General features: G+C 43.0%; 1 protein-coding gene across 1 annotated transcript in view; it reads right to left on the bottom strand.

Annotated features, from left to right (window-relative positions):
- dnah1 (dynein, axonemal, heavy chain 1) overlaps positions 1-4379 on the bottom strand; it is a 62868-nt gene extending 58489 nt beyond the window's left edge. Inside the window, exons 1-9 of the mRNA XM_021569659.2 lie at positions 4300-4379; positions 3638-3865; positions 3434-3506; positions 3109-3283; positions 2867-3023; positions 2623-2755; positions 2278-2436; positions 1920-2175; positions 1542-1699 (exon numbers count right to left, since the gene is read on the bottom strand). Coding sequence (XP_021425334.2) covers positions 1542-1699; positions 1920-2175; positions 2278-2436; positions 2623-2755; positions 2867-3023; positions 3109-3283; positions 3434-3506; positions 3638-3841 — 1315 coding nt within the window. The 5' untranslated portion in view covers positions 3842-3865; positions 4300-4379. The remainder of the gene's footprint in view (positions 1-1541; positions 1700-1919; positions 2176-2277; positions 2437-2622; positions 2756-2866; positions 3024-3108; positions 3284-3433; positions 3507-3637; positions 3866-4299) is intronic.
- Positions 4380-10898: the final 6519 nt, after the last annotated feature.

Here is a 10898-nt window from a genome sequence, read left to right on the forward strand (position 1 = left end):
CGTTCAACTGACGACCGAGGTCAGTCTACAGGCGCCCGGCCCATCACAAGTAGTTGCTAGAGCGCGATGAGCCAAGTAAAGCCCCCCCTGGCCAAACCCTCCCCTAACCATGACGATGCTGGGCCAATTGTGCGCCGCCCAATGGGACTCCTGTTCACAGCCGGTTGTGACACAGCCTGGGATCGAATCGGGGTCTGTAGTGACGCCTCAAGCAGTGCGATGCAGTGCCTTAGACCGCTGTGCCACTCGGGAGGCCGGGGATGGTCATTTTAAATGTTTCACTATTCCAATAATATCATGATTTCTTTTCAGATCCCCCCTGCCTGCAGTTCTCCGGTAGTTATGGAAACAGTGGGTTGAGCCAGTGGGTTGAGCCACCCAAAAGGTACCGATTGGATGATTCCATCCGTAACATTTGTGAGCTTACGGAACGCTCTTAACGGCGTTACATCAGAGCTGCAGGTCGCCTAGCAGTTAAGAGCCAACTAGGTGAAAAATCTGCTAAATGACTCAAATGTTAAATGTACATCAGGTCTTGTGGAACCTCCTGTGTGCGCATGTAATTGCTATTTGAAGAGGAGAAAATAGCATATCGTTGTCAGGGCTGACTGGAGTGCTAAATGCGCTAGCTCATGGCACCGTCATAAAAACTACATTCAAAACTTTGTTGTTTAATTAAATAAAGGAAATTCAAATGGCATGGTATATCCCTGTATGTATCAATGTCACAAATATAATTGAATTTAGACAAAGCTTTTTCATTGTTATAATCCCACATGAAAAAATACCATAGTATTCTCTGTAACGTTTTTGCGGACTTTACTGTAGTATTCACTGCAGTATTGCAGACATAGCTTTAGTATACTGTAGTATTTACCATTTACTATTGTATAAATACTGGGGGAAAAACTGTAGTATATACTATAGTAATTACTTTAGTGTTTTTGCGGACTGTAGTATTTACTGTAGTGTTTTTGCAGACCTTACTGTAGTATTTACTATAGTGGTTTTGTTTTATTATCTTTGACATAGCAGTGGGGGCTTCCTTGAGGAAACCTATTGGACAAAATACTCAAAGAGCACATTTTCCATAACCTATACGTAAGTAGGACTGAGGTGTGAATGGATAGTTCAGATCTTCAAATTGGGATATGGGAGAGGAGAATGGGAATGGGCAGGTTATATACAAATTAAATACTGTAGTACATGCTTTAGTAATTACTGTAGTGTTTTTGCGGACTGTAGAGTTTTTGAGGTCATTACTGTAGTATTTACTGTCGTGTTTTTGCAGTCTATAGTATACTGTACTATTTATTATAGTATTCTAGTATATTACAAAACAATATATCGTAAATACTACACGATCGAGGGATACAACAGTGTGTAGAATATACTATATACTAGTTTACTACATAATTATATAGTAAGTACTGTACTATTCTATAGTAAACTGTAGTATAACACTCACACAAGTAATCGAACACTAACGTCCACTCCGTTTGGATATTCGAATAAACATGCCCTTCCTCCAGTGAACTCACCATTCTGGGGCACATGTTCTGGCTCTCTCTGGGGCAGGGTGATGTGGGAGAAATCCTCAGGGTTGGTGAGCACTACCCTGTCAAAGCTGATCCGGTTCATGGTGCGGTCATACTCCAGATTGATCTCCTTCTCCAGACGTACAATACACTCCTGCAGCCTGCCACCACAACACAACATTACACAGGGTAATGCTCCATTTACTGTACAGTATTATGCACAATTCAGTCTCCTGACATTCATATCCCGCTCTTATTCAATAAACACAGCCTGATGGTCAGTCTGCTTTAGAAAAAAGATAGCCTTTCATTCATGGTAGAGACTGTTTAGCTAACTGTAAAATATGAGTATTAGATTAGAAAATGAGGGATGTCTCTCACAGTTTGAGTCGAAGGCCAGGTGTAGAGAGGGCATGCTCTTTGACACGGGCAAGACTTTGTGCATTGAGAGACGAGGTGCCACTCCACACTGGCATACAGTCTACAGACAGGTGGTAGAGCAGCAGGGCCTCTGTGTTCTCTCTGCAGCGCTGGGCAAACTGCACCCGCTGGGAAAACAGACGAGGGTCCTCTGCACTGAACAGCAGCCTGATCCTGGAAATCCAGTACTGAGTGGCTGACAGCAGAAACACACCTACTAAAGTCAAGGAGATGGGACAGAGAATGAGACTTTGTGTATGCTGTATACAGGTGAAGAAAATACTGCATTGATACACTATAAGTGGTAATAAACTATTACTTGTTCTCTGTCCTTCATTTAGGACTGGTTTTCCATTGGCATCCCTCACTCTGCCATTCTTGTCGGCCTTCTGGACCAGATAAAGCCCTTTCTCCTGGCTGTAGTCAAGAACCCCAACAAACTGCCAGCTGTACTCCAGGTTGGGGCTTTTGGGGTCCTCTACAGAACCAGAGAAGACAAGAGAGAGGAAACTGTCTACCTATTTTCTGTTCTCATTATGAAGAATGATGATATGGTACACTGTTCACTACAACAGACAGAACCTGTAGGTTACAATCATTTCTATTTGGGACATCCCTATGTAAACAGCTAATTCAAATTAAGAGCTATTATCAAAGCACCAACCTGGTGGTATATTGTCAGTGGTGGGCAGCAGAGCTTTGGCAGGTATGGGTTTGTGATCAGTTGATCCGTTTTCATAACCCAGGGCAAGCCAGTCTTGAGGAGTGCGACAGTCAAACTCCTCATTGTCAAACACCTAGGGGAGAAAACCAAGAAAGACGAGTGAGTCAAACAAGGACCACAATGTGACAGTGTTTTATTAATGAAAAATGTATGTTTTATCTATAAAGATGTTTGAGGAGCTCACCTCCAGAGGTAGGTAGTTTGAGACAGGTGGGAGTGGATTCTCTGGTGTGGTCACATGTTCTTCAATGCTATGGTGTCGAGGCATCAGGAGGTTGGAGTCTATGCCTTGGTCTGTCAGGAGCTGGGCAATATCCAGCTTCAGGTACTCCCGTCTGCGCCTGAGAAGAGACACAACACATGTCAGAGCATTCACTTCCCCATACTGTGTGTGTATTTAGCTGTGACCCTCACAGATGCACACACCTCTCTATCTCTATCTTGCGGGGGTGCTGTCCAGGCAGGCTGTGGTAGGGCAGCTGGACTTTGGCTGTGTAACCTCCAGTAGAGAAGTCTGTGTGCTGCTGGTGCTGGGTGGTGGGTCCATGCTTGTCCCTCTCAACCAGACTGTGCAGGTCAGATGGAGTCCGGAATGTGGTTACTGAGGAACAGAATACATATGGGCCCAAATAAATCAATTGTTATTTACAGAATACATATTTACACATACACAAATGTAAAGTAGCTGATTTATTTTAGTGTGATTAGTGTATTTTAGTGTCATCCAACAGGCCCTGGGTAAAAGTTTCACCTTTAGGAGTATTGGACTCATAGCCCGCTTGACACAGTAAGCTCTGTTGGGTTTCTGGCCCATCTGTACAGGACTGATACATGAATAGGCAGTTAGTGTAAGCTCATAACTTCATAAAATATTTCTTAGAGCAAACATATCACAGGGTAGTGTTTTTAGCTGCCCTCTGACTGACTACAGTTGAATGTGTATGCTAATTATTACCTGTAGGTGGGGTTTTGCTGCTGTAGTGATGAGCTCGGAGTAGTACCCTTTCTGCTCAGTCACAGGGTACTTTCTGACAGGGGGAAGTTTGCTCCTGTGACTTTGCAGTGGGGGTAACTTGAGTTCTGCAGGTTTGCTAGGGGTGTGTGACACAAATACACCAACCCCATGGGGATGGTTTTGGGGCACCTGCTTTGATTCCATCTTCAGACACACATCTGTAGATGTCTGCCTCAAGAAATAAGCGTTAGTAAGCATTCCAGCACGCGCTTCGTTGTAGCTACCAGTATTTATTATTTTCAATGCGCAACTCATTCTTTTATCATGACAGACAGACCTGGACAATCGCAAATGCCTAATTTGTTATTACATAACTAGCTAGATAACTTAGACATTATGCTAATTTAGGACAAAAGCACTTGAAATGAATGCATTTCATGGACTAGCATCTAAATTGACGTTAGCTGATGACCTTGCTGGCTCGCTAGCTAGCTAACGTTAGTTAGAAAACACAGAACCTAGGCTAAATGATGGAGTAAATAATATCGTTAGAAACTTTATAACATGCTGTATATATTAAAGAACATTAAACCTTAAATAGCCCTCGGAGATGCTATGAGTTTTAATAGACAAAACTTGCCACTTGTTAACTTCAAATTCACCTTCAACTTCCTTCACTCTGTGCTGAAATCTCGGTTTCCAAGCGCGCCTAGTTGAGGACGCGGCAACGGTTGTCAGGGAGGTCTATCAAACAGCTGGGGGTTAGAGCGGTCGTTGGACTTCTTCTAATGTCTCTTAAAGGGAAAGTAATCCAAAGTAACAAAGTAATTAGTAGGTCTACTACAGGGCTCTAGAGTCTAGACAGACCATACTATGTTAGCATTGGCTGTTGAGGGTTAATAAATATATGTATACATAAAGTTTATCAAATGAAGTGGAAAAGGCTAATAAAGTGACTATCATTATAATATAATATTTGGTGGGCAGTGCTATCTGTTCTGTAGCAAATCAATATCATTATCGAATATATTTTTCCAAAACTGCAATAGTTGTAGAAAATACATTCCAATCTGGGTGTTGGGCTTCTAAAAACTTTTAATTCGAAGGTAGGTCTCTCTTCCTAACGTGTTAACTCTTGAAAGCCCAAATCGATGATGCTGATAATGAAGGTAATGATAATGATAGTAATGAAAATTATGATAATGATGATTAGCTAGAACATTGGAATAGACATGTTAATGTACTCAAATGAGCAATTGGGGCGTCAGGGTAGCCTAGTGGTTAGACCGTTGGACTAGTAACCAAAAAGTTGCAAGTTCAAATCCCCCAGCTGACTGTTCCTAGGCCGTCATTGAAAATAAGAATTTGTTCTTAACTGACTTGCCTAGTTAAATAAAGGTAAAATAAAAAATAAATAAATACATTCCTTCCTGTCCCACCCTGAATGTGTCTGGTGGGGGAGAAACCCTTCTGACCTGTACGATCCCCACACCACCACGTCACAGGCACTCCATATCCTGCTCTGTTTCTCATGGCAGATCACAGACACCACCCACCACCACAGCAGCCTTGGATTGTGTAAAAGAGCACAAATTACTTGTTCCATGTGTCTGAACATTCACATGTCACTTATAAACAACACTGTAGACTAGGACAGTCAGAATGAGATAGGGAGGAGGTGTAGGAGTGTAGAGGGGTGGGGTTCTGTTTAAAAAGTGAGGCCATGTGAGGGCCTCTGACTTGCCGTGACCATGGGGATCCACATCACCTCTAATGAACTGGACAGGACAGGGAGCAGTGAGATGATTAGGAGCCTATTCCCAAGAAAGACAATTGTGTGTAGGGAGGGAACATATGGGGCCGGTTATATTATCCCTTTGCTTTCATTTTCTCATAACTTAGGCTCAAACATCACTTTCATAGAACTAAAGGACCCTATTCCTATCGTTCTTCTCTTTCTCTTCCCTCTCTACATCCCCTGGATTCATCCCAGTTACAGTGATGATCATCATACTTTAACTTTGACTGCACAGACCCTTCTACAACGTGTCTGTATCTCCAAGTGATGACCTCACCCTTTGGGGGAGCCCAGTCCCCTTGATGATCTCAATGAGGGAATAACATACATCTGATGACATTATCAGAGCCCTCAACTGTTTGATGCTGACAACCTTTCCTGGCCTGGGTGGCTTATGAATCGTTAGCTGATGTCTGATCATGTTGAGGAGATCAGTGAGAAGAAAAGAAAACCATATTAGCCCCAGTCTCTAATGGGGTGGTGGTCCTCAAACATGTCTGCCTGCCAGGGATGGTGGGTGGCTCAAAGCTGCAGCTAGAATCGACCACTTTACTGGGCTTTGTTGGGCCGAGAGGTGTGGTTAGCAGCACTCGGTGTGTAGAGCTGATTAAAATCAAACAAGCTTGTCATAGCTTTGATCTACCCAGCAGCCCCTCTCCCAGTCCCTCTCCTCTCTCTTTTCAGTCCATCACCACGGCAGCCATCCTCATACTAACCAGCTGGCATACCATCAACCAAGAAACAACAGCATTAGCCCCAACACGCCCACCCACTTCTCTCATCCCTTTCTCTTGCCTCTCACACAGGATCTCGTCTTGGCTTCCACCCACCCTGCTTTATTCCCACTCTCTTTTCCTCCCTCTCTCCTGCTTTTACAGCACTGGGCTGTAGTGGGGGTCATGCCTTTATGAATGTGACTCCCATTTTACAGTAATGAGAGCAGCATGTGCTGCTGCTAACTTTAGCTCCTCCTTATGACCAGATGTTGGCTGGTATGATCAAACACTGCCGACTCCCCCCTCAGCAGTGTCATATTGTTGGGGGAACCATAAGAACTATGTGGCCGCCGTCACACACACACACCTTCATTTCCTTATAAAACCTACAGTGGGGTAAAAAAGTATTTAGTCAGCCACCAATTGTGCAAGTTCTCCCACTTAAAAATATGAGGCCTGTAATTTACATCATAGGTACACTTCAACTATGACAGACAAAATGAGAAAATCACATTGTAGGATGTTTAATGAATTTATTTGCAAATTATGGTGGAAAATAAGTATTTGGTCACCTACAAACAAGCAAGATTTCTGGCTCTCACAGACCTGTAACTTCTTCTTTAAGAGGCTCCTCTGTCCTCCACTCGTTACCTGTATTAATGGCACCTGTTTGAACTTGTTATCAGTATAAAAGACACCTGTCCACAACCTCAAACAGTCACACTCCAAACTCCACTATGGCCAAGACCAAAGAGCTGTCGAAGGACACCAGAAACAAAATTGTACCTGCACCAGGCTGGGAAGACTGAATCTACAATAGGTAAGCAGCTTGGTTTGAAGAAATCAACTGTGGGAGCAATTATTAGGAAATTGAAGACATACAAGACCACTGATAATCTCCCTCGATCTGGGGCTCCACGCAAGATCTCACCCCGTGGGGTCAAAATGATCACAAGAACGGTGAGCAAAAATCCCAGAACCACACGGGGGGACCTAGTGAATGACCTACAGAGAGCTGGGACCAAAGTAACAAAGCCTACCATCGGTAACACACTACGCCGCCAGGGACTCAAATCCTGCAGTGCCAGACGTGTCCCCCTGCTTAAGCCAGTACATGTCCAGGCCCGTCTGAAGTTTGCTAGAGAGCATTTGGATGATCCAGAAGAAGATTGGGAGAATGTCATATGGTCAGATGAAACCAAAATATACCAAATATAACCAAATTATATTTTGGTAAACACTCAACTCGTCGTGTTTGGAGGACAAAGAATGCTGAGTTGCATCCAAAGAACACCATACCTACTGTGAAGCATGGGGGTGGAAACATCATGCTTTGGGGCTGTTTTTCTGCAAAGGGACCAGGACGACTGATCCGTGTAAAGGAAAGAATGAATGGGGCCATGTATCGTGAGATTTTGAGTGAAAACCTCCTTCCATCAGCAAGGGCATTGAAGATTAAACGTGGCTGGGTCTTTCAGCATGACAATGATCCCAAACACACTGCCCGGGCAACGAAGGAGTGGCTTCATAAGAAGCATTTCAAGGTCCTGGAGTAGCCTAGCCAGTCTCCAGATCTCAACCCCAAAGAAAATCTTTGGAGGGAGTTGAAAGTCCGTGTTGCCCAGCAACAGCCCCAAAACATCACTGCTCTAGAGGAGATCTGCATGGAGGAATGGGCCAAAATACCAGCAACAGTGTGTGAAAACCTTGTGAAGACTAACAGAAAACATTTGACCTCTGTCATTGCCAACAAAGGGTATGTAACAAAGTATTGAGATAAACTTTTGTTATTGACCAAATACTTATTTTCCACCATAATTTGCAAATAAATTCATAAAAAATCCTACAATGTGATTTTCTGGATTTTTTTCCCACCTTGCAGGGGCTGTGGGGATGTGTTCCTCTTGTAATCTTATAACATAACATGATGTTGTTTTAAATTCTTCCACACGTACAGACTGATGCTGAGGTGTGCTTTACTACTATTCATAGAGATTGGAAGGGACTGAGGGGATTAGGTGACCAATTAAATCAAATGAAATAAAATGTTATTTGTCACGTGTCGAATACGAGTGTAGACTTTGGTGTGAAATGCTTACTTACAAGCCCTTTCGCAACAATGCAGTTAAAAGCTTTACAAATAGATACAAATAAAATAGTAACACAATACAATAACGAGGCTATATACAGGCTATATACAAGGAGTACCGGTACCGAGTAAACTAACTATTGCAACCAGGGCTGGGGTCAATTCGAATTGAAGGCAGTCAATTCAGGAAGTAAACTTAAATAACAATTCAATGTTTGAAAAAACGTTTTTTAAATGACTTCTCAATAAACTGAAGAGCAGAAGCTATTTATTTCCAAAGTTTAACATGTTTTTATTAAAATCACTTCCTGATTGTACTACCCTCAATTTGACTCCAGCCCTGATTGCAACACATCATTTTCAAAGTATTTCTCCTCTTTATGAGGTGGGCACTCACAACGACAACAACAATGCACTACATGAATGTCATATGTGCTATTTAATGGATGAAATAGATACAGCGTTAGGGCAGCACGTGTCTCATTAACACTGCAGTGTTTTGTGGCTGTGGGTTTTATGAGTGGAGGGGCTGTTCCTGTGGGATGTTGGTACTGAAGACCGGCAGGTTGGTTAGGGGGGGTGGTAACTTTGACCTCAGTGCCTCCTGGGGGCATTGAAGTGGCCGCTTTGGATTAGGGCAAGTCACAGGTGGACGCTTGGCATGCTCGTAATGAGAACATTTAATGTGTGGTGGGCTTAAGGCAAGGACGTGGTGAGTGAGAGACAGAATCTCCCAAACCCTGTACCTCCTAGACCCAAAACAGCTGCATCTGCATTTGCCCCATTTCTCACTGTGACTTTTAGGGGGGGAACAGTTCCCCAGCAACCAAAGTCACATTAAAGCTCAAAAATCAAAAACCAATGGTCGTAAAAGCATTCAACAGAGGGGAAAGCCCTCACTAATCCAAAGTGACTGAGAGCAGTGTGTGTGTGTGTGTGTGTGTGTGTGTGTGTGTGTGTGTGTGTGTGTGTGTGTGTCTTGACTGTGGACATTACAGAAAGGCCTGCTATATTTATTGCCATTTCAGTTTCTCAGTCCTCCCTTGCCTCTAAACCAGTACTCATGATGCTGGGAGACCTTGTTCCACTGTTGTCCACTACCCTTTAAATGACATAATTATTAATGGACCATACTGTGCACAATCATTCATATCCTGGGTATCCTGTAGAGTTATTGGAACAAAACCTCATGTAAACCAGGACTTCTTCATGGGGAAATACGTTTCTCTGAGAGGGCAGGATAAGAAAGAGTGAATCTAAATATATGACATGTGTGTGTACAAATGTATGCATGAGTCCGTTTGTGCACTGCAGGCATGTGTGTCTGTTAGCACGTGTGGGCAGGATAATAAAAACAAGAAACAATGCTCAGAATATAATGCGTGTGCAAGCATGGTTATGTGTGTGAGAGTCAATGCGTCTGTGTCGTAGGCATGTATGTTTGTTAACATGGGTGGGAAGATCAGCAGTGCTTCAGCTGTATTAGTAAAATAAGTCACTGCCAATAAACCCAAAACCTCTTCAATCAAATCCTCGCTTCTTAAAAGTGCCAGTCATTCTTTCTTGCTAAGAATTAATAAAGGATCAAATTAAAGGCATCTGAAGTCTCGACACATGCAAGTGTTTACGAACATAGATTCCCTGGTAGCATGTGCACACACACACACGCACACACAGAGTGCATTATTACTTTGGCATGTGCCCAAGCGTTCCACAGGGGCCCTGGTTTGTCATCCATCCTCATCTGGCCTCTATCACCGGCTGGCTTGACAGCTTAATCTGTGTCATTCATTCTCTCAGATCAAAGAACCTCAATTTCAACCCATTACACTCATACATAAAGACACAGAGACATGCATAGTATACACACATAAAGATACAAACACACGCACATGCGCGAGACAACATAAATGTGGAAATACACAGATATACACATTAGAGATACTGAGCAAACACTGAATTTAGATATGTGATGCAGCCCAGCCAGGACAGCAGGAATGATGAGATATTTATTCTCTGTCTGGTCATGAGCGTCACCATGGAAGAGCACTTCATTGAAAGAGTAACAGAGTAAACACTCACAAGAGGAGATCCTAAGGATAATGGACCACCATAAAACAGAACATGAGGATGAGAATTCCTTATTTTATTGTACCAGAACTAGACCTTTGGAAATTACCTCTAACTTTAAGAGACTGATACTATTTTAGTGTCAGGTATGCAGAGAAACCCCATCTTTTGTTGTTGGTATACTGTATAGCCCACCTTGGTGAACTACCTCACTGTCTGGCTTGATGTCCACGGGTTTAGGGTGTACAGTAGGGTTTCACTAAAGTACAGTGTTTAAAGTATCAAAGCATGATGATAATGAATGCACATGAACCTTTCTGACCGACCTTGGCTCTTGGTGACACCTCGAGCAGTTCCCATGTTACCCATAGCCACACAGAACCAAAACATTTCAGCAAGATGATTGAACTCTGACATCAGTGTTCACCCAAGCACAGTCGACAACAACCATGGTCTTAAACTGTCTCTGTTAGGCCAGGAGACATTATTATGTGACCACCCACCCGGGTTGCCCTCAACCCATAGGCCCTACTTTGAAATTTCAGACTTGATGTTCCCGTACAAAAAATGTATCAACACCTTACAAAA

This window comes from Oncorhynchus mykiss, chromosome 17, assembly GCF_013265735.2.
Source record: "Oncorhynchus mykiss isolate Arlee chromosome 17, USDA_OmykA_1.1, whole genome shotgun sequence".
In the NCBI taxonomy this organism is placed as follows: domain Eukaryota; kingdom Metazoa; phylum Chordata; class Actinopteri; order Salmoniformes; family Salmonidae; genus Oncorhynchus; species Oncorhynchus mykiss.